This window comes from Hemicordylus capensis, chromosome 6 (assembly GCF_027244095.1).
Source record: "Hemicordylus capensis ecotype Gifberg chromosome 6, rHemCap1.1.pri, whole genome shotgun sequence".
Classification (NCBI taxonomy): domain Eukaryota; kingdom Metazoa; phylum Chordata; class Lepidosauria; order Squamata; family Cordylidae; genus Hemicordylus; species Hemicordylus capensis.
Window position 1 is genome coordinate 102,239,354 of NC_069662.1, and position 23,999 is coordinate 102,263,352.

Sequence of the window (23,999 nt, forward strand, 5' to 3'; positions counted from 1 at the left end):
TGAATCCATGCTCAAATTCAGTCCTGCCACAGGATCATCAGCATGCCGCAAACTTGCAGTATAATACCAACAACGTAGTGTTAATATACCTTCCCATGCAGCACAGAAATCCACCCCCGCCCGCGTATCCCTTCTGTTTCGCAACAGCGAAAAAATACACCAGTTGAGTTTCGACATGAATCTCCTGTATCAGCAAGCATGCGCCGTAATAACATCCTCGAGAGAACAGCTGGCAGGTGGACTTCACTTTTATTATCTGCACATGCGCCCGAAAAGGAACGTGGTTAAAGGACCGTGTACGCATACGCGGACAGAGGACGTGATGTTTTTACGCGAGGTGATGTGGTCTAGATCCGCGCATGGGTACTAGGCTGTAAACAAGTCATAGGGACGTAGCTCCTGCAACCAGGAAGTCCCTTTTCCAGGTGCGGGCGGGGCTACAGGGTGAGTATCGGGGTTGCCGTGACGTCAGAGGAGAACAAGGGAGCGCTGACTTTCAACCGAGGAGTGGTCGGGGCCGCGGGAGTCTTCTCTGACCATGGATGCCGCGGCGCTGGAGCAGGACGCCGTGAAGTTTGCGCAGCTGGCGGTGCAGCAAGATCAGGCGTGCCGCTACCGTGAAGCAGTGTTTTATTACAAGGTATCAAGCGAAGAGCGGCGCTGCCACCCTCCTTATCTCCGTTTTCTTCCCATACATAGACTTTGAGGAAGCGCCCTAGACACGTATGATAAGCGGCACTGAGCTCCCTGCGTAGCTGATCTCTTTCAGCCTCTACTTAGTTCTTTTGAGCACTGACAGCAAGTTAGGGGACGGGGAGGGAGGAAAAGCATGAATGAATGACAGCCTGGGCTTTCTCGGGGACTGCCCCACAACTTTAGAACATTCTCTCTCTGTCGCTGGAGGGAGGCTCGCCAAAGCCCGAGACACAGTGTGTTGTGTGCGTTCAGGAACTAGCTTTTAGTCGTCAGAGTAGGGTATTTATTTATTTAATATGTATTGCATTTCGCCTTTGTGCCTGACAACATGCATCCAAGGAGGCTGACAAGACACAATTAATATATAAAACCCTAAGACTTTCTTTAACACAACAGTGATGGCTAAAAAATCTTTGGGTAAGATAATAATGGCAGAAAATGTGCACTTTCCAGGCCTCAAATGTTCCTTCTGCTCAGATGTTACTTACTTCAGGGTAGAAGCATTAGCCTACTGTTACTTCCTTGTTCCCGAGCCTTGAGAATGAGGTTCTCTTGTAAGTCCAGCTTTAAACAAGAAATAGGTTGACTCTACACAGCAGAATGAAGTGGTAGATTAGTCCAGGGGTTCCCAATGGCCATTGTGGCAGAGGATGATGGGATTGCAGTCCAGCAACATTGGGGGACCCCAAGTTGTGAACCCCTGGACTAACTAGACTGTACCACTGCAGGTGGAGCATAACCCCTTTGACTGATTTCCTACTTAAAAAGAAAAGAAAGATTGTGCTGCAAATAGAAAAGTTGCACATCGGGGAGCATTGTTCCCTGTTATGCTCGTTTTCTGTTTGCAAGGCATTACTACTACAAATACTGTTCTTCAGAATACTGTTTACACAGAAAAATAAGTAATGTATAAATAAGATGGTTCCCTGCCCCCAAAGGGCTCACAATATCAAAATAAATGCAAGGTAGACAGTAACATCAGCCACTGGTGGAGGGATGCTGTTTTGGGGTTGGATAGGGACTATTGCTCTCCCCCTAAGTTTAGGAGAATCGCCAGTTTAAAAAGTGTTTCTTTGCTCCGTTAGCATTGCTACCATTGGGGAGCAATTTTTAAAAAACAGGTGATTACTGACCTGCAATCTAAAGTGGTTCATTCTGCCTCATTCTGCTGCATGGTGTAAACTAGTGGTGTGCACGGAACCGCAGAGGTGTGGTTTGACGCCGGGTGTCTGTGTGTGTGCCTCTTTAAAGGCAGGAGAGGGTGCAGTTATCCCTCCTACCACTTTTCCCCTGCCGGCGCTCTGTTTTTTTACAAAATCCATGGGGCGGCAGCATCAGGGGCTGAGCTACCATTGGGCGAACACACGTGATGTATGTAACGGGCACACTTCTGGCCAAGAATGGGGGAAGGGCCACCCCATGGATTTTGCAAAAATAAAGCTCTGGCATGTGAAAAGCAGTGGGAGGGGTAAGTGCACCCTCCCCCGCCCTTAAAGAGGCACCCCTCTGGTGTCAAACCGTTAAGCTGGTGCCGCCTTCGAACTGGTTCAGAGGCCTTTAGAATGGCCTCCAGACTGGATCGTGCACATCCCTAGTGTAAACCATGCTGTGATCCATGGAGAGGGAATAGAAAATGGTGGGCAAGGCTCATCCCTAGAATTCTTAATTATTTTATATCTATTTAGGTGTTTGTTTTCAATGCCAAGTTGCAATGGACTAATTTTAAAAGGAGGGTGCTTGTAAGAATGTGCCGAGGGTACTTCTTTACCATCTTCACAGGTGCCAGGGCTTCCAAGCCAGATGATGTGGTTTCCAGGCAGACTTGAAATTTCAGCCGTTTTGTATCTGATTATTGACATATCACAAAGTTATGTATTTCAGTTTTTTTCCTCCCTTTCCTACTCAGATTGTGGATGGCTGCGAGTTTGTGGAAGTGTCTTCTTGCTTACCTTCCTCCGCCCTAGTTACCCATTCACCTACTATCCCTTACATCCTCTAGTCCCTTCAGCCCAGACATCCTACCTCAGTGCAGTGACCTCTGAATCCTTATGTTGTAATGGTCGGCATCTAGATTGGATGGAAAGAGCTCAGGCCAAAACAGAGGGCCATGCTTATGGCCAAAGTGTTTCCTCTGGGAGGTTTCAGTGGGTGGTGCAGATCCCTGCAGTCTATCTCCTACACAGCATGTGCCTTAGCTTGTGCATATGTTCTTAAGCTGGGTATAGCCAGTACATTGGGAGTGGGGAGTGGGTCTTGTATTAGAATCAGCAACGGGGAGGTGGAGTTGAGAGGAGGAACTGGAAGTGAATAGTTCAGAAGTTTGAGAGAGAGAGCGTGCAGTAGTTATATTAGCTGCAGAAGCGTTCTTTAAACAAAGAGAGAGAGTTTCCTTAATCTTTATTTGTTTCTTTGAGTCGGAAGTGTGGTGCAAGAGGACAGTGCTGCATGAAACAGGTGTTACGGTGGCAAGCCCTAGCCCAACCTCCATATGTTGTTAGGACAGATAATATGTTCATAGAACATATTACTAGTCCACCCATCTACACATATGTTAACCATTTGTTACCTAGAAGAAAAATAATCTCTTAAAGCTTTCTTGCCTGTTCATCTAGAAGGGATTCTTAACTTGCCATTGGCTATATACCCAACCCTGAAAGAGGGAGACATTTACTGTATTTTACACTTGTGTTGCTTTTTCTGTTACCAACTCTGAACCTTTTTGATGCAGTAGTAGAGGGGTGTGTGTGTGTGTGTAGGTAAGTGAAGAGGTTGTATTTTCATGGGGTGAATTGCTTCAAGGTTGTCATAAATCTTTCTTATAAAATAATAATAATAATTTTTAAAAATTGTTAGCTGCCCCATAACAAATTGTTCTCTGGGCGGCTCACAACACAATATTAAAACATCGAGTAAAAACACATGAAATCACAACACACCAAAATAAAATACAATACAAAATAATTTAAATATTTTAAAAGTCAATTTTAAAACTCAAATTTAAAAATCAAAATGTAAAAGACCTGAGTGAACAAAGAGGTCTTTACCTGGCGTCTAAAAGAACAAAGTGATGAAGCCAGGTGAACCTTAATGGGGAGGCTCTTCCACAAACTATTCCAGAATTGTTGAAGCTTTTTCTTGAAGTTACTTTGAGGCAGGCCAGAGCAGTAACACCCCAGCCAAATTGTTTGGATATGCTGCCCTTAAACTTGGGTCCAAAAATAGCATTTCCTTTAGTTATTGTTAGATGACATATATTAGATTTACCATGAGTATTTGAAAAACGTCGTTAGACCTGCTATCAAGAAGATACAAAGGGCGTGGTTATGATTCTGAAAGTTTAATTTGTACAGTGTGTGTAGTCTACTGTTATACAGTGTGTGTAGTCTACTGTTATAAAATGGATTTATCTTCCTCCCCATTTCATGTGCTTAGATCTTTCCTCACAAGCCTTTTGTTTTTATACGTTTTCAGTCAATAAATTTTAAAGAAGATTCTATGCGGTGGCGGGTGGGACCTCTGGGAACTCTGAACAGTTGTACAGAATTGGTCCAGTTGGCTAGGGCCAAAGTGCATAATGAACATGTGAAGTTGTCCAGTAATGATTATTGTGGCTGCTAGCAGCTCTCCAAGGTCTCAGGGAGAGGTTATTCCCGCCCTTCTACCTGGGATCCTTTAACAGAAGATGCCGTGGATTGAATTTGGGAGTTTTCTGCATGTAGAATATGTGTTCTGTGACTGGGCTATGGTCCAGAAACTTCAAAAAAATGTGTTGAGATCATCAGATAGTATTAGTCAGAATGCTGGCGGAAGTAACTTAGTAACAAGGTCATGGTGCAATCCATTGAAAAGAACTTTCCTGTTAAGTGATTGTTTTTTTCAAGTTTGCACTATTTTAATACATATACGTAGAAGTTCCGCTTTGCATTCATTGACTTTCAGTTTTTGAGGATCTTATAAGTAAAGAAAAGTTATAACAAGACCATTTATATGTTTGGAAATCTGTAGAATTAAGTGTAACGTATTTACATGGCTTCCATAAGATTACATATGATACGGGGGAAAGCCATGGTAATGTATGATGCAATTATGACACACTGCAGTGTGGGTGAGACTTCAGCCATGCAGTGTTTTTTTTTTTATGGTATTGAAATGCTCAGTACTAGGGAAGATGAGTTCGTAAACATAATCTTACTACCAGCTATGGGCTCAAAATGAATATTGTGGTGTTCACAGGGGTCATGCTCATGGCTGCAAAGACAACTGTGCTTCTTATGAGTCATTGTGTTCTAGGAGTTCAGTCCTTCACAGGTCAAAGAATTTGCTGTGTGGTCACCTCAAAAGACATCTGACCACCTGGTCAAGCCTATATGTATTCCTGGAGGGGTGCGGGGGACTTCAAACAACCAGGAATCATTTGTCATTTGTTCTATTTTCTCTACCCAGGAAGCTGCACAGGCTTTGATTTATGCTGCAATGGCAGGTTCAACTCTGGAAAATATTCCAGGGAAAATAAGTGAATATTTGGAAAGAGTTCAAGCCCTATACTCAGGTTAGTAAAAAACAAAACAAAAACCCTTTTTTTCTTAATTAGGACTCCACCAGACACACTATATGCTCTCTCATGTAGAGACTCTCTCAGTCTAAAACCCAATATTTCACTAAAAAAAATTAAAATGCTGTGTACACTGTGTGGGGAATCACTTTTTCAGTTATCACATGGGAAATCAACATAAGGGTGTAGTTATATCTCATCTGCCAGTGTAGCAATCTAGTAATGTTTCAAGTGAACTTTAAAGTAAAGCAAGTTAGCCCACTTGTGCCTCAGATATTTATGCATCCACCATCTTGAATTGGGGTGGGTGACATCATCACAAACTATACCATTAAGGTGTCCCTACAACTGTACCCAGTTTGGTTCATATTGGTCCAAGCATTGCAAAGTTGATAGTGGGGGACACATGGAATGCCAGGTGATCCCATAAGCTTACTTTCCTTTAGGAAAGTAAACTTATGGGATCACCTGGCATTCCATTTGTCCCCCACTATCAACTTTGCAATGCCTGGACCTAAAGGAAAGTCGACTAACAAGTTACTTATGGATGGCTTTAACAGGCAAGATTGTTTATGTCACTCTTGAGTTACACAGGTTACTCCATAGGTTCTCAAACTTGGGTCCCCAGATGGATGGATGTATTTGTGTGTTTTTTGGTTTTTTTTACATAGTTCGCCACTGATTCATCTGGTGGAGATTTCGATAATCTTAATGAGCAGTGGGGATCTTGTAGAGAAAGGCGCTCTCTCTGGTAACCCGGACCTAAGCCATTCAAGGTGGTAACCAGCACTTTGTACTTTGCCCGGAAACATATTGGCAGCCAGTGAACTGTTTAAAAACAGGCATAATGTGGTCTCTCCGGGGTACCCCAGAGACCAATCTGCCTGCCACATTTTGAACTAACTGATGTTTCCGGACTACATACAAAGGCAGCCCTACATAGCGCATTGCAGTAGTCCAACCTGGAGGTTACCAGCTGGTGTACCACTGTTTTCAGATCATTCTCCTCAAGAAATGGGTGAAGTTTTTGAATCAATCACAGCTGGTAAAGAGAGCTCCTAGCCACAGACTCAATCCAAGGCACCAGGGTGAGACCTAGGTCAAAGAACATTTCCGAGCTACAAACCTGTTATTTCTATGGGAGTGTAACCTGGTCCAGAGCAGGAAGTTCTATCCCATCTTGCAGATTACGACTCGCCCAAATGAGTACCTCTGGCTTGCTTAGATTCAGCTTCAGTTTATTATCCCTTATCCAGCCCATTACTACCTCTAGGCAGGCATTTAAGGGGCTACTGCCATTTCCTGACATTGATGACAAGGAGAAATAGATTTGGGTGTCATTAGTATATTGATAACACCCAGCATCAAATCCCCGATGACCTCACCCGGGAGTTTCATGTAGATGTTAAAAAGCATTGGTGAAAGAATGGAGTCCCGAGGGACTCCATATAGTAGCTCCCATTTTTGAAGAGCAACTGTCACCAAGTGCCACCATCTGAAATCTACCCAAGATATAGGAATAGAACCACTGTAAAACAGTGCCTCCTATCCCCAAATCCCTCAGGCAATCCAGAAGGATACCATGGTCGATGGTATCAAAAGCTGATGAGAGATCCAAAAGAACCAGTAGATTCATACTCCCTCTGTCAATGCCCTGGATGATGTCATTTATCAGGCCGACCAAGGCCGTCTCCGCCGCATAGTCCGCTCCAAAGCCAGTTTGAAATGGGTCTAGATAATCGGTTTCTCCTCCAGTAGAGCTGGTCAGTATCAACCTCTCAATTATCTTACCCAACCATGGGAAGTTGGGAGACTGGCTTATAATTATCCATCACCAGGGGATCCAGAGGGTTCTTAAGAAGGAGGCCTAACCACTGCCTCCTTCAAACAAGGTGGCATCCTGCCCTCCCTCAGTGAGATATTAATGATATCAACTAGGCCAGCTCCAACAACCTCTCTGCAAGATGAAATCAGCCATGTTGGCAAGGATCCAAATAACAGGTGGTAGACCATACTGCTCCAAGCAGCTTGTCCACATCCTCAGTTACAAACTGAAACTGATCCAATCTAATCTCACAAGAGGGATTGCTGGACACCTCCTTAACTAGCCCTACAGAAATATTAGGAGTCCAGATCAGCCCGAATGCGAGAGATTCTATATGCAAAGAACTCATTGAATGCGTCAGTGAGACATTGTTTCTGGAATCAGATTTGAAATAAAAGGGGCTTGAGTTAAACCCTTAACAATCTGGAACAGTTCTGCTGGACAAGAACTTGCAGATGCAATACGTGCAGAATAAAATCGCTTCCTTGCTGCACATATTGCCACAGCATAAGCCTTCAAATGGGTTCTATGCTGTGTCTTATCGAATTCTAATAATGGTGGGGCATCTAATAGGTCCACCACCCCTCAATTCCCATCATCCTCCGCCACAATGACCAAAGGCCATTGAGGCTGAGGATGATAGGAGCTGTAATCCAACAACATCTGGGGACTCAATTTTGAGAACCCCTGGGTTACTCCATAACAAATTTCCTGTACTGTGTTTTCAAAGTGTGTGTTTGCACGAACACCAGCTTTTTCCAGTTGTTCACATGCATTGAGTACACAGGATCTTGCCTTAATGTACAATAAACTTATAGCAGTTCACTTAGGATCTGAGGCTTGAATGCTCATGAAATACTGTTGTTTTCATAGCAGATGGAAGCAACATGGCATGCAAGCTGCTTTGCCAATTAGTTGCTCTAATTAAGTGAGGCAAGCTAATGATTTTCTCTCTCTTTCAGTTCAGTCTCAGAAAGCTGACCCCTTGAAGTCAAAGCAGCAGTTGGATTTGGAGCGTGCCCATTTCCTGGTTACACAGGCTTTTGAGGAAGATGAGAAAGGCAACGCAGACGAAGCGATCGAGCTGTACACAGAAGCAGTGGAACTCTGTTTGAAAACAGTATGTTAAGCTACAATTTAACTTGGTGGAATTATGTTATGGTAAGAAATTCTTCCACTTATGCTGACATCTGACATGCAGGGGTGTGCACATATCAGGTTTTTCACTTCTGCAACCAACTGATAACTTTGCCATAATGGAGTGGATAAAACATGAGTGAAGGATAAGTCTGTGGACTGTAGGAGGCCACTTCTTTCATTCTAAGGGTGAGTGAGTGAAAACTCTTGTGGGTCTTCCCTCCAGCCACTATATCAGTCTACATTTGTATTGGGAACATTCTTCCTACCATTTTAGTGGAAAACGTGATGTGCATGCACACCCCTTGACACTGGCTTAAAAAGTGGTACTTGTATTTCTGGGGAGGGGGGAGGGGTTTCTCACTTGACTGACCATGAAACTTGCTTCAAGTTTATTTGTACGTCTGTATTAAAAGTACTCTGAAGCATCTTCACCACTGCAAGGATTTCTCCATCTGAACATACTTGCTATAAAAGCTGCTGGGACAGGCAGCAAAGAATGGGAGAGTTGTTTCAGAGGTTTGACCTACTGAGATAAATAACAATCATTTGAGCATTGCTGAAAATCTTTACAGGTACCACTTTTTTGCACTAATAAGACCAGTAGCCAAAACCCTCTAAAGGAAGAGCTCACCATCATGATGTAACTCCACCAAGTATGATTATTTCTTTTCATGAAATAGAATGCTTTGGAAAGAAAACATGAAATACTTTGGTACTTAGTCATATGCTTAGTATCAAGTTTCATTTCAAGTGTTTGCTTAAACAGGATAAATCTCTTTTCTCTGCTTTAGTACGGATGCTTTGTCAGCCACTTTGGTTTGTATTCTTTGTTCAGTAGCTTCAAAAACAGTGTTATATGTAGAGTTGAATATTGTAATTCCACTGCATTCATACAATATTGTGACACTTTTGCAGAGCGGGAGGGTGCTATCTATATTTATATGCACACATACATTTCTGGACTATAAATAATCAACATTCATCTCAGTCCAGCTAGGGAATGTGCAGGAGTGGAAGGAGTTTTCCTAAGTGCATGGGGAATCGGGCATTTAAATGGATGCTTTACATGTGGCATGGGGAATCGGGCATTTAAATGGATGCTTCACATGTGACTTTCCCCTTCCCAATCCAATAGCCAGATTGCATGTATGTAGCCCTTTAAACAAGCTGAAATCCCACCAGTTGAGGAAGGGATGCCATTCTTCCCAACTCCCCTTTTCAGTTCTGTTTAAAGAGCTATTCATGCAGCTCTGGCTGCTCCATGCCTGCTCTGTTGGATAGGAGCCTTTGTGTACATATTCTCAGAAATCCTTACTAAAGCCCTGGTAAGCTAAGCCCATCTGGTGGTTCCTGTATGGCAAATGAAGGGCTGAGGCTGCGGGAACAGTGCCTTGGCCAGTGGTCTTGTAGGCTGATCTTCCACCTTGTAATTCTTGTTCTGTACCACTATGGTACACCAGCTCCTCATGTTTGGATACATTGGGGTGAACCCATTTTATGTCTCCTTGCTTTATATAAGCATGGAATAAATAAAAATACATAAACGCCAGCTCAAAAAATGTGAGAGCCAAACAAATGGACACTTGTCAAAATTACTGTACTTTGTGATGGTAAATGGGCTTCTGTTTATCTCCTTTACAAGAGATAAGATACTTAGAACAGAAATGGGTCTACCTGGAACAAATTATTTTTATTTTTATTTTTATTTTTACATTTATATCCCGCTCTTCCTCCAAGGAGCCCAGAGCAGTGCACTACATACTTGAGTTTCTCTTTCACAACAACCCTGTGAAGTAGGTTAGGCTGAGAGAGAAGTGACTGGCCCAGAGTCATCCAGCTAGTTTCATGGCTGAATGGGGATTTGAACTCGGGTCTCTCCGGTCCTAGTCCAGCACTCTAACCACTACACCACGCTGGCTCTCACTTATTTATTTAATCTTTGATTTATTTAATTTTATTTAATCAAATAAAATTTTGATTAAACAACTTTGACTCTGAATAGTCTAACAGTTAAATTACTAGATGCCATGGCTCCAAGGCACCTGGGAATTGTCAAGCCCTGCATTTGTTTTGATAAACAGCTATCTGTTTATAGAAAAAGATTTCAGTTCTGTTCCTGTATGAAGGGATAGAACTGAAATCTGATGGCCTTGCCATTTTGTGTGTGCTAGATCAACAGTTGGGCATTTTGATCCTTCTTCTTTTTTTTAATGCTAAAGGCTAATGAAACTTCAGATACCGCTCTTCAAACAAAACTGAAGCAACTGGCTCGGCAGGCATTGGACAGGTGAGTTTCCCCACATATACCTCTCCAAACAGCATCTTGCATAAGCATGTTGTGTGAAAGCTGCAAATCCTAAGCATTTGCATTAGATGCTTAGGATTTGCTTCATCTTCATAGGCGGAAAGAGAGCTTCACTGCTTGTCAGGCAGATAAGGCAGAGGAAGCCCTGTCAGCAGAGAGTTGGGAACTTTATGCTGTTGCTGTTGCTGCTGCTGACCTCTTGAAACATGAGTCACCCAAGGCGAGGTTTTTGTTGTCTTCCTCTTCCTCATAAAGAAATTAGTGTAGAAACAGCATAAAGCAAAAACCACAAGAACACACCCTTTAGTGGTGCCCCTCATCTCACTACAGATTGATAGGAGTTTACTGCACTGTTCAGACATTATGTGGTATAGGTATACAGGTGTCTGTACACTTGTATGTAGGTGTGTGTAAATAATTACACACTGGTATGTTTCCCAGACAATGGAAAACACCTATATTGGGCAGCAGTGATATAGAAAGGTGCATTCATATTAAAAGTGAACCTGTATACAGTCCCCTCAAATGCATGGTAGAAATAGGAACTGTGTTGCTGTACCTGTGTTCAACATAATGTGTGAAAAACCATACCTGTGTGTGATATTTCTTGGTTGTTGTTGTGATGAGCTCCATGTCTGGCCTTGAGAGTAACTTGTGCTTCACTCACTGCTCTGGTCTGCTCTGCAGTCTGTACTACAAGGTGTACTCAGTCAAAATTCTGGATCAGTGATTCTTTTTTTGGCCATTTTTGGACAGTGTTTGAAATGTGTGTTCTGTGTTGTGAGGGACAGATGCTTTTTACTGTGTGCTTCCGCAGTGCCTCTCAAAGCAGGGTTGCAAAATGCGTTGTAAATTTCAATGCCAAACTTGTGTGTGCACTCTGTGAGTGCAGCTTGTTCCAGCCATAGGAACAATGTTAAAACTCAAAACACCCCATTTATTCCCCATGGGTAGCTGCTAGGGACATTAAAACGGTTTGGGTGGTAGAGCATTATGGGTGCTACCCACAAAAGAAATGGCAAGTGGGCGATTTTTAACATTTTTATCCTCTCCCCCCCCCCCCAAACCCCCATAGGATCCCATAGGGGTTTGGGGGAAAGTTTTTTTTTTTAAAGGTTTTTAATCATCCACTTGTTCATTTCTTTTGTGGGTTGGGTGGTAGGTAGCTCCCATCATGCCCTACCACCCAATCCACTGTAGTGTCCCTTGGAGCTACACATGGGGAACAATGAGGTGTTTTGAGTTTCTCCATTGTTCCCTTAGGCTGAAACACTTGAAACATTTTGAGTTTGTTCCATAGAAATAGCTGGTTGGACCACTGTTTCAATGAAATGTTTCAAACTTGAAACAAAACGCAAAATCCGTTTCGTGCACATGCCTAGGCAGTAGTGTTGCACTACTTTCACAGTTCAGCTAGTATTCAAATAGCCCTGAGCCAAGCCTGACGGGAAACTGAACTGTAGTGGTTAGGAAGGATAAACTGTGCCTAAAGGCCCTACTGGTTTGTCCCCGTTGAACAGTATTTATGTTCAAGTAGCAGTAGTACTGCCAACAAATATTTAATTTAGGTGGTTTGTAAAATTGGCAAGATCACAAGATGTTAGAAGTAGACAATAGAAAGAAGATGTAGTGTGTCTAATACTAATGCTGTATAACTTTCGTTCATTTATTGGGACTTTTTTGAAAATGGACTCTATTTAAACTAGTGTATTCTCAAACTTTAGCCACCTAATGGTACAGCGGGGAAATGACTTAACTAGCAAGCCAGAGGTTGCCAGTTCAAATCCCTGCTGGTATGTTTCCCAGACGATGGAAAACACCTATATCGGGCAGCAATGATATAGGAAGGTGCTGAAAGGCATCATCTCATACTGAGCGGGAGATGGCAATGGTAAACCCCTCCTGTATTCTACCAAAGACAACCACAGGGCTCTGTGGGTGCCAGGAGTCGACACTGACTCAACTGCACACTTTACTTTACCTTTATTCTCAACCTTTTTCCCAACCCCCCCCCCCAAATCGGTGCTCACATAAAGTTGCTAATTGCATCCTAAACATATGAGCTGCCCTGTATCAGCCTGCAGTGGTGATTTTAACAGCTGTGCATATTTGTAAATAGATATTTTTCTGGTCATCTGTGAGGAGTGGGAACTTCTTCCAGGTGGCTCTGTGGTGAAGTTGCCCTAGATTAATGTCTGATAAGGTCTGGTGTCAACACAGCCATCGGATTAAATGAGAAGCATGAACAAGTAAGAGTGGCACTATCATTCTTGCTGCAACTTTAAAAAGTGAATTCTTTATCTAGAGCAGAGGCACTGAAAGACTCCAAGCTATCACAAAAAGACAGGTCAGCTGCCGTGAAACCAAATCCGCCTGTGAGGACTTTCTTCCCACTGGGACCCGACTTCACCTTGAATGACAAGCCGCAGACCATCAGAGCTGTGCATGCCAGCGAACCTCAAGGCCTGCGCTACACTGCCCAGGAGATTGAAGTGCTCAGGTAAGGAATGTATGTCCAGGTTTCACTATGAATTATTCTAGCATGGATTGCTTAGTGTTTTTAAGTGTTAGGTGGTACACTGACTATTTTTTTATTTTTTTTGCTAACTGTAGACCACAGCAAATCTCACATGGTTCTTAAAGCCAACATGTATGCTCGATCAAGCCATGCATGTCCCCAACCACATTTTCCGCATGTTGCAATCCTCATGGCTAAATAACATGAAATGAGGTTGTCCAGGTCTTAAGCTGACCAGATCTTTTGGGGCTGGGAATAGCACTGCTGCTGGAGGAAAGCCAGCCTTGCCATGTTTCATTTCCTGCCCTTCTATTTGTGCAAAAAACCCAACAAAAGTAAAAGTAGTAGTAGTACTTCCTTGGAGTAAACTGTAGAGAGCTGCAGGAGACCACACCCACACACACACCCATGTTCATCAGGAGACAACACACACACACGTACCGTGGCCGCAGCAGCACCCCCCTGAAGCCCCGCAATAGTGGTAAGTCTGCAATTTCTTTGCATTTTTTTTAAACCCCAAACTGGCCCTGGACCAGCCTGGCAGGTTTGGCTCAACCTCGAGCTGAACTGGGCCTGGTCTGGCTCAAGGGCAAGCCCTCAAGCTGGGCCAGTTCAAGTGTGAGCCAGCTTGCACATCCCTCACAACCTCTGGACCCAAAACTCTCCCTGGTCTTTCAGCTTGAGAGTAGTGGCCAGGAGGACGTCCTGTCAACTTCAGCTGATACTCCGGCTACATCCATTTCTGGAGATAAATGACCTTAAAACAGTGGTGCATATGCCGGTAACATTCAGACTCGACTACTGCAATGTGCTCTACCTTGGGCTGCGTTTGTATGTAGTCTGGAAACTGCAGTTGGTACAGAATGCAGCAGCTAGGTTGGTTACCTGAAGAGATCATATTACACCCATTTTAAAAGAATTACATTGGCTGCCAATAAGTTTCTGGGCGAAATACAAAGTGCTGGTTATTACCTATGAAGCCCTGAATGGCTTGGGTCCAAGGTATTTAAGAGAACGTCACCTTCTTCATGAGCCCTGTCACCTATTAATATCATCTGGGGAGGTCCGGTTGCGGTTGCCACCAGCTTGCTTGGTGGTGACTCAAAACCACGTCTTTTCTAGGGTTGCCCTGGGACATTGGACTGCACTTCCTAATGAAATTAGAGCCTCCCCTTCTCTCAACGTTTTTAAGAAGGACCTGAAAATATACCTGTTTCGTCAGGCTTTTAGTTTATAGTTTTGAAGTTTTAGAGTTTGTTTTTTAAACGGTTTTAATTGTGTTAATGTGATCATTGTCTCTTGTTTTGTTCTAGATTGTGACTTGTATATGGGGTGTTATAGAAATGTGTTAAATAAGTAAATCCATATTTCATACAGTTATTAAGCTAGCCATGCTGGAGGGAGGAAAGTCCCTCTTCCAGTAACAGCATAACACATAGGGCATAGCCTTAGGGAGGAGGGTAGTGGTGGTGGTGCTGATGCTGCAAAAATGATTTTGAATAGTTTTGTGCTTCTGATACTCTGCATTCTGCGTTAATATTGTGAAACACAGGAAAACTTCGAAGATCAATGGCATTGAGTACGTCCCTTTCATGAGTGTTGACTTGAGAGAGCGTTTTGCTTTTCCAATGCCTTTCTCGTAAGTGGATCTAAATTACTTTCTGCGGTGTGTTCACTGACATGCTTATTGCATCTTTTTATTCTTCAGAATGTTTGGTGCCAAGTGAAAGAATTAGGAATAAATTAATTTTCATCCTTGGCATTACAGTTAGTGGAAGGCAAAATCTACTGATCTCACCATAGTTGAACTGATGTAAATTTAAAAAGACAAAGAAGCAAGCATTATAAAATAGTTTATCATTGGTACTCCGAAAGTCAAGCTGTTCAGAACTAGTGTTAGAGAAAATACAGTTATGTGTTGATCGTATACCACCCTCCTTCAGAGGTTAAGCAGATTTGCGAGAGCTTGCTGGCAAAGATACTATAAAGCAATGGATGCCTATCTCTACATTAAAAGAAGTCTATTATAGACCACACACACACACTGGAAATTTCTAGACATGAACTTCTTCAGTCCCCAACTGCAGCTGCAATCCTAGAACATTTACCTGGGAAAGCTCCATTATATCCAGTGGGGCTTGCTTCTGAGTAGGCATGCATATACATTGCACTGTAAATCTTCTTAATGGAGGCTAGAAGGAAGTTTTCCTTTTAATTCTGGAAGACTCCAATTACATACCTGTTTGCTGCTGGATTTTAGTGTGTGCATGCGTGTGTAATTCTCAAACAGTTGCTTCTGCCTACTTCTGGAGAAATTTTGTTTGATTTCAGAGATAAATATGGCAAGCTGCCATTATCTCCCAAGCAAAAGGCAATGTTTTCTCGCTGGGTACGACCAGATGAAATAACAAATAATCCCACAATGATCTATACTGTGTCAAGTTTCAGCATAAAACAGGTAAGTGTCTTTTCGATTGTAAATAGGTTGTGGGCTTTTGTTCTCTTTAGAAGCTAGCAGGTAATAAATTTTTCCTCTGTGTATCTTTTGTAATTGTTGACATCTGTGGTGTTCTTCCTACTAAGGAGTTGCTTCCTACTAAGTATGCTTAGTAATTTGTGAAACCAATAAGAAATTAATTCCAACAGCCACAGTACTTGCCTTCAGGTAAGGGGTGGGTGGGGTGGGGGGAGACGAACGCAGACAGGCTATATAGCATTTTTACTTCTGAAAAGAAGACTAGCTTCTACATTTGTCTTGTATACCCTGTCTTGCCCCTTCACACTTCTCCCTTTGGGAGTATCTTTACCGTCTCCTGATCTCATTAGCAAAACATGTTAGCTAACTGTTGGAACCTATGAACTCAGAATGGCTGTTTCATTTGCTGTCTCTGTGACAGTCAGTTGTGGTGTTAGGTTGTTGATCCAGATTGATAATGCAAGGCTATGATGAAAGCTTCAGAGGAAAAGCAGTCCAGTAACTCAGTCTCTTCCATTGAAGTGAGTGGGAAATCAGTGATTATCTATCTACAGGTGAAACTCGGAAAATTAGAATATCGTGCAAAAGTCCATTAATTTCAGTATGCAAATTAAAAGGTGAAACTGATATATGAGACAGACGCATTACATGCAAAGCGAGATAAGTCAAGCCTTAATTTGTTATAATTGTGATGATCATGGCGTACAGCTCATGAAAACCCCAAATCCACAATCTCGGAAAATTAGAATATTACATGGAACCAAGAAGACAAGGATTGAAGAATAGAACAATATTGGACCTCTGAAAAGTATACAGTGTACTGTGCTTGATTGGCCAGCAAACTCGCCTGACCTGACCCCATAGAGAATCTATGGGGCATTGCCAAGAGAAGGATGAGAGACATGAGACCAAACAATGCAGAATTGCTGAAGGCCGCTAATGAAGCATGCTGGTCTTCCATAATACCTCATCAGTGCCACAGGCTGATAGCATCCATGCCACGCCGCATTGAGGCAGTAATTGCTGCAAAAGGGGCCCAAACCAAGTACTGAATACATATGCATGCTTATACTTTTCAGAGGTCCGATATTGTTCTGTTCTTTAATCCTTGTCTTCTTGGTTCCATGTAATATTCTAATTTTCTGAGATTGTGGATTTGGGGTTTTCATGAGCTGTACGCCATGATCATCACAATTATAACAAATTAAGGCTTGACTTATCTCGCTTTGCATGTAATGCGTCTGTCTCATATATCAGTTTCACCTTTTAATTTGCATTACTGAAATTAATGGACTTTTGCACGATATTCTAATTTTCCAAGTTTCACCTGTATACATAGAAAAGCTGCTTGGGCCACACTCACTGACATGGAATCCCCACACCAAATCACAAAAGATAGAAGTGTGCCATTTGGCAGGTAGATTTGAGACCTTGCCCACACCACAATTTTTTTAAAAAACCAAAACCCTGGGAAAATTCATTAATTTCCCAGAAAATGAAGGGGAAATTCTCCCATTAGAAAAGCATGGGAAATGATGCCTGCTGACAAATTTTCACAGAATGATGAAGAAACGAATAAGCTATATTGTTTCAGTTCACTAGATTTCTATCCGCCTCAGATTTCCACACAGCTTGCTTAAGACATAAAAGCACAAAAAAGATTTAGGCAGATACCTTCGTTTGTCTATTTCATTCAGTCTCCTAGAATTTGTCTTTTTAGGGGTTCTTGGCAAGAACATATTATATGCTCAAAACAAAGCAGCTCTTCTGGTCATTCGCTAGCAAGGAGTGAAGGAAGAGTGTGTGGTCATTTTTACGGTAAAGCCTGTTTTACACGTGTGTGAATGTAATCTGACAGATGTGGCTAGAACTGTTATTTAGTGGCTAGAACTGTTATTTAGCCAAGAATGTTGATTTCTGTATTATGGACAAGGTAGAAGTATTTAGATTAAAGTATCCATTTTTATTTTTAAGGAGATAAGGTTTACTTTTATCAGGTGCATTTCCTTCTTGGATCACAGTTGTTTTCACTTATTTCATACAAACTGGGGCAAATTGTTTTCTTTCATTCTCTTTTAATTGGGCTACAAGTCAGCAAGACACCCTCGGTTCCTATCTTTTGTTTTCAGACAATTGTGTCAGATTGTTCCTTCGTGGCATCGCTTGCTATCAGTGCAGCATATGAAAGACGATACAACAAAAAATTGATTACCAGGTATGCTCTACTCTCTGTTGGATTATCTGCAGAGTTTGTTTCCCCCTCCCCTTCTGTTCTTTGTTGAAATTGGGCTAGAAGTAACACACACCTGTGGTGTGTGTGTGTGATTTTTGTGATTAGTTTAACTTTGCTCTGGAAAATTGCAGCCCGAATTGTGGCCAGTAATTTCAAATCAACATGTGAGATTCACTATGACTTCCCTGATATTCCTCCAGACATTTCTGTCTGTTCACTCACACTCTGCCCATCACAGAAGGCTCCCCCTGCCCACCCCAGGCCAGGGCTGCTCAACTTCTGCTCTCCTACAGATGTTGACCTACAACTCCCATAATTCCTGGCTATTGGCCACTGTGGCTGGGGATTATGGTAGTTGTTGTCCAAAAACAGCTGGGGGAGCCTAGGTTAAGCAGGCCTGCTCTAGGCCTAGTTTCTGTCTAGACTTCTTCCCCCCGCCCTTTTATTGATTTAGGTTATCCTCGGCCCCTCTTTTGACCAGACTTCTCCCATGTCTGATCATCCTTCTCTCAAACTCCTGCTTTTTTGTTCGTTAAAATGTTTGTGATTATTCAGTGACATCAGAGCAGTTTCCCCCCAAAAAACTAGAGGTGCTTCTCCAGGCAGGTGGTGGTGTTTGTTTGTTTGTTTGTTTGTTCAGTTTCTATACCACCCTTCCAAAAATGGCTCAGGGTGGTTTACATAGAGAAATAATAAATAAATAAGATGAATCCCTGCCCCAAAGGGCTCACAGTCTAAAAAGAAACATAGGATAGACACCAGCAACAGTCACTGGAGGTACTGTGCTGGGTGTGGATAGGGTCAGTTACTCTCCCCCTGCTAAATAAAGAGAATCACCACGTTAAAAAGGTGCCTCTTTGCAAAGTTAGCAGGGGTGCTAACACCCCTTGTATTTGTAATACATAGACGTTCAAAAGTGCTTTAAAATGGTAAGCAGTTGCCTGACCTAAATATAAAATATTGCATATGGCAAGGTTTATTTTTTAGTTAAAATTTTCACAGATGGATACTTGCAGCACCTTTCCTAAATCCAGCTGTGGCATATTCACTTTGAAAATCCCTGAGATACCTTCCTCCACTTCTCTGATAGTCTGAGGCATTTAAAATTAAGTCATGTCATAGCAATGTTAGTACATAAATTTAACCCCGTACATTTCAGAGTTTCGGGTTAATGCCATAATGTTGGCAGCAAATGAACTTGGAATCCACAAAACATGTACATAAAATATGTTGTAATATTTTCTTCTCCTTTTCCAAAATAGCATCATTTACCCTCAGAATAAAAAAGGAGAGCCAGAATATAATCCATGTGGAAAGTACATGGTCAAGCTGCACATCAATGGTGTCCCCAGGAAGGTAAGGAGCTGGTCAGCCAGTCTGTTAAATTGTAGAGCTGGCTTTAATTCTAAGGCTGGAGAACAATTTGGAAATAGGGGGTCTAGAAACTTACTACCCCCTTTTGACTTCCAAGAGCCATTACAGGCTGACCCTACCAACCACCCAACCCCAAATTTCACTTCTACTCATAACTGCTTGGCAGCAACAATTTTTCTTCTCCCTACACCCCTTTCCAACACTTTCACAAGCTTGCCAAATGGCAGAAAACTGTAGTCAAGGCTAAAGCCAAGGGACTGCTTCTAAGCTTTTCCTGATGACATGAACTCTGGGAACTTCTTCCTAACTCATTGCCGAGAAGGAATAAAACCAAATTCTCAGCATTCCCATTGGCAGTAGAGGGTTAAACATGCTTGGAAGTGTTCAATTCAGGGAGCAGAAAATTCTATGACATCCTTCATCTTTTGCAAACCTCCTCAGCCAGTAATGGCCCGTGTGTGCGCTGCCAGGAGGGAGGCAAGGAGCACCTTTTAAAGCACAAGTTAGTAGGTGCTTACCTCCGCTCCAGCCACACCTGCAAGCTACTCCAGGCAGCAGAGCACCGCCCAGCACTCCCTGCGGTGGGGGATCAGCTCCGCCATTCACCTGCTTCCGCAAATCCAATCCCCTGCCAGCGGCCAAGTGAGTGGAGGAGCCGATCCCCGCTGCAGGGAGTGCTGGATGGCACATTGCTGCTTGGAGCAGTTAGCAAGTGTAGCTGGAGCGGAGATAAGCAGCTACTAATTTATGCTTAATGGTGCCTCTCACCACCCCCCTGACAGCACCCACACCAGCTGCTACTGCCCTCAGCTGCTGTTTTTCCCTCCCCCACCTAGGAGAAGGGGAACTAGCAAACAAGAGGATTGGTGATGGTGAAGGGATTCCCTCTAAGCTTTGGAGAACTCTTAGAAGCATTCTTTTTTTCAGGAATTCTCCAAATAAGGTTCAGAAAGACCCCGCCCACTCTGAATCAAGGTGGGCAGATTTCACCCATTGCCACTTACATAGCAATATAATCATGTATCGGCTTGGTCCTTTGAATGTTAATCTTCTTAGTAGTCCATCACTGGCTTTGATGTTGGCTGAAGCTGCTTCACCCTTCTTGCTTATGCTATCAATTTTGTTCTCTGTTATTTTTTGCAGGTGATAATTGATGACTTGTTACCAGTAGATCACAGTGGAGAACTTCTTTGCTCTTATTCAAACAACAAAAATGAACTCTGGGTATCATTGATAGAAAAAGCATACATGAAGGTCATGGGAGGCTATGATTTTCCAGGATCAAATTCTGTAAGTACAAGCTTATTCTTGACAAGGAGTAAATATATAGGCAGGAGGATACTTTGTAGCAAATATCTTTTCCTATCTAGTAAGGGAAGAGAAGGTAAAATGGAATGATGCCAGCAAGAAAGAGGTTGTGTCACTACTGTTTGTGCATTGAGTAACAGATGCTTTTTCTAATATGGCAAATAATTGCTTTTGAAATAAGTAACACTTGAAGTCGCCTTATTGTGGAAGTGTTTTTTGCGCATATGAGAAACCTCTACCAAGATCTAATATTGAGCCATGTATGTTTGCATTGTCAATGTCATTTCAACCTTTTAAAAAATCAAATAATTTGCATGGTGGCTCACATACCGTGGAACAAGCCACCTGTCTAAGCGACACAGCACTCTAGACCCTGCCAGCATGGCTTGTGAACGTGGGAAGCTCCATGTCTACTAAGGAGTGCATCATCTCACTCCCACCATGGTTTCCATTGGGATGATGGGCTTAGCCATGGGAGTGTGAGAATGCACTCCTTAGTAGCCATGGAACCTCCCTGCTTTCACAAGCTGTGGGGTTCAAAGAGCTGCGGAAGCAGCAAGCACTCCTGTCGCTTAGACAGCCTGCTTGCTGCATGGTATGTCTGTTCTTGAAAATTTAAGTTTCATGCTCGTCTGTGTTTAAACAATATGAAGCCAGGAAGTTTCGGAAGTGGATCCATTCTTATTAATATTCATGGCTGTCAGAGGCCAAATGGGGCAATGTTTCTCTCATCCAGCCCATTGCATGGAGAGGAGTTGAAGTTACTGCATGTGGGGATGGAATGTCCAATTGCAGCCTGTTTCCCCGGACAATATCTTTTTTCCATTGTGAGATAGGAACTTCACAGAGCTTTGGAGATTTATTCTTAGATGCTCTACCGGCTATTAAGCCAGGTTACTACAAGGAAGCATCTTATCGTTTTGGAATGGTGCCACTGAGGGAGATCCAATTTGGGTCAAAATGCATTTGGCAGCTCTACAATACCTCTTCCAACAAGAGCTTCTGCAGTGAAATTTTCTATATCCAGCCTCTTGGGAAATTGTCTGGTGATTATATTGTTTCTGAAGTACACTGGTGACCTCCATTATTTAGACTCTCTTATATGTTCTTTTATTATTCGACTCTGTGAATTGGTTGAGATTGTATTTGCTCTTAAGTGATTTGGATATTTTTTTTGTATTGACGTCTATATTTGCTATATTTGCTGTAGTGACTTTCTGCAAGTCAAAATAGGCAAAACATTGTTGAGCCTATGATTTTATGATACTTTGAAAATATATTGTTGATAGTATAAGATTATACCTAGTATTTTTATTGGATTCTGAATTATATTTCAGTATTTGGTAATAAACAGTACAATTTTGCACCTATGTATATAGAACGTTATGTACATGGGCCATATTTGGACTTCTGTCTCTATAGAGACAAGAGAAGCATGGCAGGCATTCTCCATCTCCCCTCCATTCAACAGGCTGAGTGAGGGGAAAGTGTCATGCCCCAAAACAGTAAACAAAATTCATACAGATGGCTTTAACAAAGATCTAGATATGTTGCATTCTTGTTGCTGATGCAGTCTGCTTATGTTACAGAATATTGATCTCCATGCGTTGACTGGTTGGATACCTGAAAGGATTGCTATGCATTCAGACAATCAGGCTTTTAACAAAGATAGTTCATTCAGGATGCTTTACCAGAGGTAACTTTTGGCTAGCTTCAGAGAGGTTTTAGGCATAGTGTTGTAAATGCATATACATTTTTTCTGGATCAATTTGCTAATGACAGTCTTTTAAAAATAAATAAATATAAAGATGAATGGGTATCTGGTTTATCTATATTGAGAGAGGTTGAGGTTGTTTTAGAAAATGGCATGTTTGAATTTTTCTCAACCCCTGTTCTTTAATTTTTTTAACAAGTTTTTTGAAAGAAACACACAACTTGCATTTTTACAAGGTGCTGTTTTAGCTACATGTTGCCCTTCTTTGGACTAATATAGAATATATTTCAGAGCCCCCCAAAATACCAACCTGTGGAGATGTGGCTATGGTATGTTTGGTGTTTGGGTTTTCTTGGTGTTTCAGGAACCACAGCTAAATATGGAAGATGTCAGGAAAAGATTTTAGAAACTTGTTAATTGGGCATAATAAGAATTAAAGTCCTCGTGCAGTTGTTTGTACTGGCTACAGCTCCTGAGGTAGTGGTTTTGAGATTTCTGATTTCTTTCAGCCACACTGGAACCTTTGAAAGGCACCAGTCATGCTATCAAATGCTGTTTGTCTTAGCCTGCACAGAGTGAGAAACCTTAGTGACAAGTCATTCTGCCTGTAAGTAAACTCTAAAATTCTCTTGTTCTTGGCGGCCAGATTCCACAAAGGAGATGTCCTCATTACAACAGCTACGGGAGTGATGACTGAAGAGGAAGGAGAAAGATGGGGCTTGGTGCCAACCCATGCCTATGCTGTTCTGGATATTAGAGAATACAAGGTGCCTGTGAAACAAGTACTTCTTGCCTTGGAGCTTTTTAGAACATATTCTCTAAACAGAAGTTTGTTTGTTTTTTTAAAGAGAGAGAATCTACTCGGAAGATGGGGGGCGGGGAGCCTTGATGTAGCTTCATCAAATCCACTTTATTTAGTAGTTCTAAGAATGTTATGGTCTCTGGGTTTCCTGTGCTCTTGGAAAGAAACACATTTATAAAATAACTCTGGTTATTTTACCTGTTTCCCTAGGGGCTTCGATTTCTGCAGCTGAAAAATCCCTGGAGTCACCTCCGTTGGAAAGGAAGATATAGCGAAAATGATACAAAGAACTGGACCCCTGGCCTTCAGAAATATTTAAACTTTGATCCCAGAACAGCCCAGAAAATAGACAATGGTAAAAGGACAGCTAGATGTACAGGAAGGTCTGAACAAACATGAGTACAAACGTTTCACCATGGCTCTGCTCAGACTCCCCCTTGTGGAACAAAAATAAGTTGTGTGGTAGAGGGGAGAGACCCATCTTGACAGGTCCCCAGATCAGGATGGGCAATGGGAAACAAGAAGATACCAAAATCCTTGGCAGAGTCCTGCAAATAATCACCTGTGTACGTGCTTTGAGCATGGCCGTATTTGGGTAGAGCTTAGAGCATGCAGATGCAACTGGAAACATTTGTAAATACTGGAGCTTCATTGTTTAAATTTTGGTGTTTTGTCTTCACTGAATTAAATTGTAGATTGGGTAGATGTCAGTCACTTCCACTTCATTGCATATGCACAAAACAGAAGGGAGAAACCCTTTTAAAAAATAGTCTATAATTCAGTTTTTATACCATAGAAATAAAAACTGGTGTAATTTAGGATCAAACGACACATGACTTTGAACCCATAATTACAAGATGGATTTAATGCAGAAGTGGATTGGATGTAGTCCTCTACCTTAAAATTAGCCCTTGGAGGTGGGGGTGATCTGGGCCAAGAACATGGTGTGCAGTAAGGAAGAAGTTAACTTTTCCCTCTGCACCTTCTTACACTCACTCACTCACACTGATTTGCAGCAAACCTCTGCTTTGATGGGGAGATTATTTTCAGGGTGAA

At 42.2% G+C, this 23,999-nt stretch overlaps 1 protein-coding gene across 2 annotated transcripts in view; it reads left to right on the top strand.

The window, feature by feature from the left end:
- The first annotated feature begins 329 nt into the window (after window positions 1-329).
- The window catches only part of CAPN7 (calpain 7), an 82,792-nt gene continuing 59,122 nt past the window's right edge, over window positions 330-23,999 (top strand). Inside the window, exons 1-13 of one of the 2 annotated variants that reach the window (XM_053265011.1) lie at window positions 330-640; window positions 5,140-5,245; window positions 8,036-8,193; window positions 10,433-10,500; window positions 12,824-13,018; window positions 14,589-14,675; window positions 15,368-15,494; window positions 17,642-17,727; window positions 19,008-19,101; window positions 20,263-20,409; window positions 22,017-22,123; window positions 22,788-22,908; window positions 23,154-23,298. In XM_053265011.1, coding sequence (XP_053120986.1) covers window positions 539-640; window positions 5,140-5,245; window positions 8,036-8,193; window positions 10,433-10,500; window positions 12,824-13,018; window positions 14,589-14,675; window positions 15,368-15,494; window positions 17,642-17,727; window positions 19,008-19,101; window positions 20,263-20,409; window positions 22,017-22,123; window positions 22,788-22,908; window positions 23,154-23,298 — 1,543 coding nt within the window. In that variant the 5' untranslated portion in view covers window positions 330-538. The remainder of the gene's footprint in view (window positions 641-5,139; window positions 5,246-8,035; window positions 8,194-10,432; window positions 10,501-12,823; window positions 13,019-14,588; window positions 14,676-15,367; window positions 15,495-17,641; window positions 17,728-19,007; window positions 19,102-20,262; window positions 20,410-22,016; window positions 22,124-22,787; window positions 22,909-23,153; window positions 23,299-23,999) is intronic. The other variant, XM_053265010.1, reaches the window with a different exon arrangement.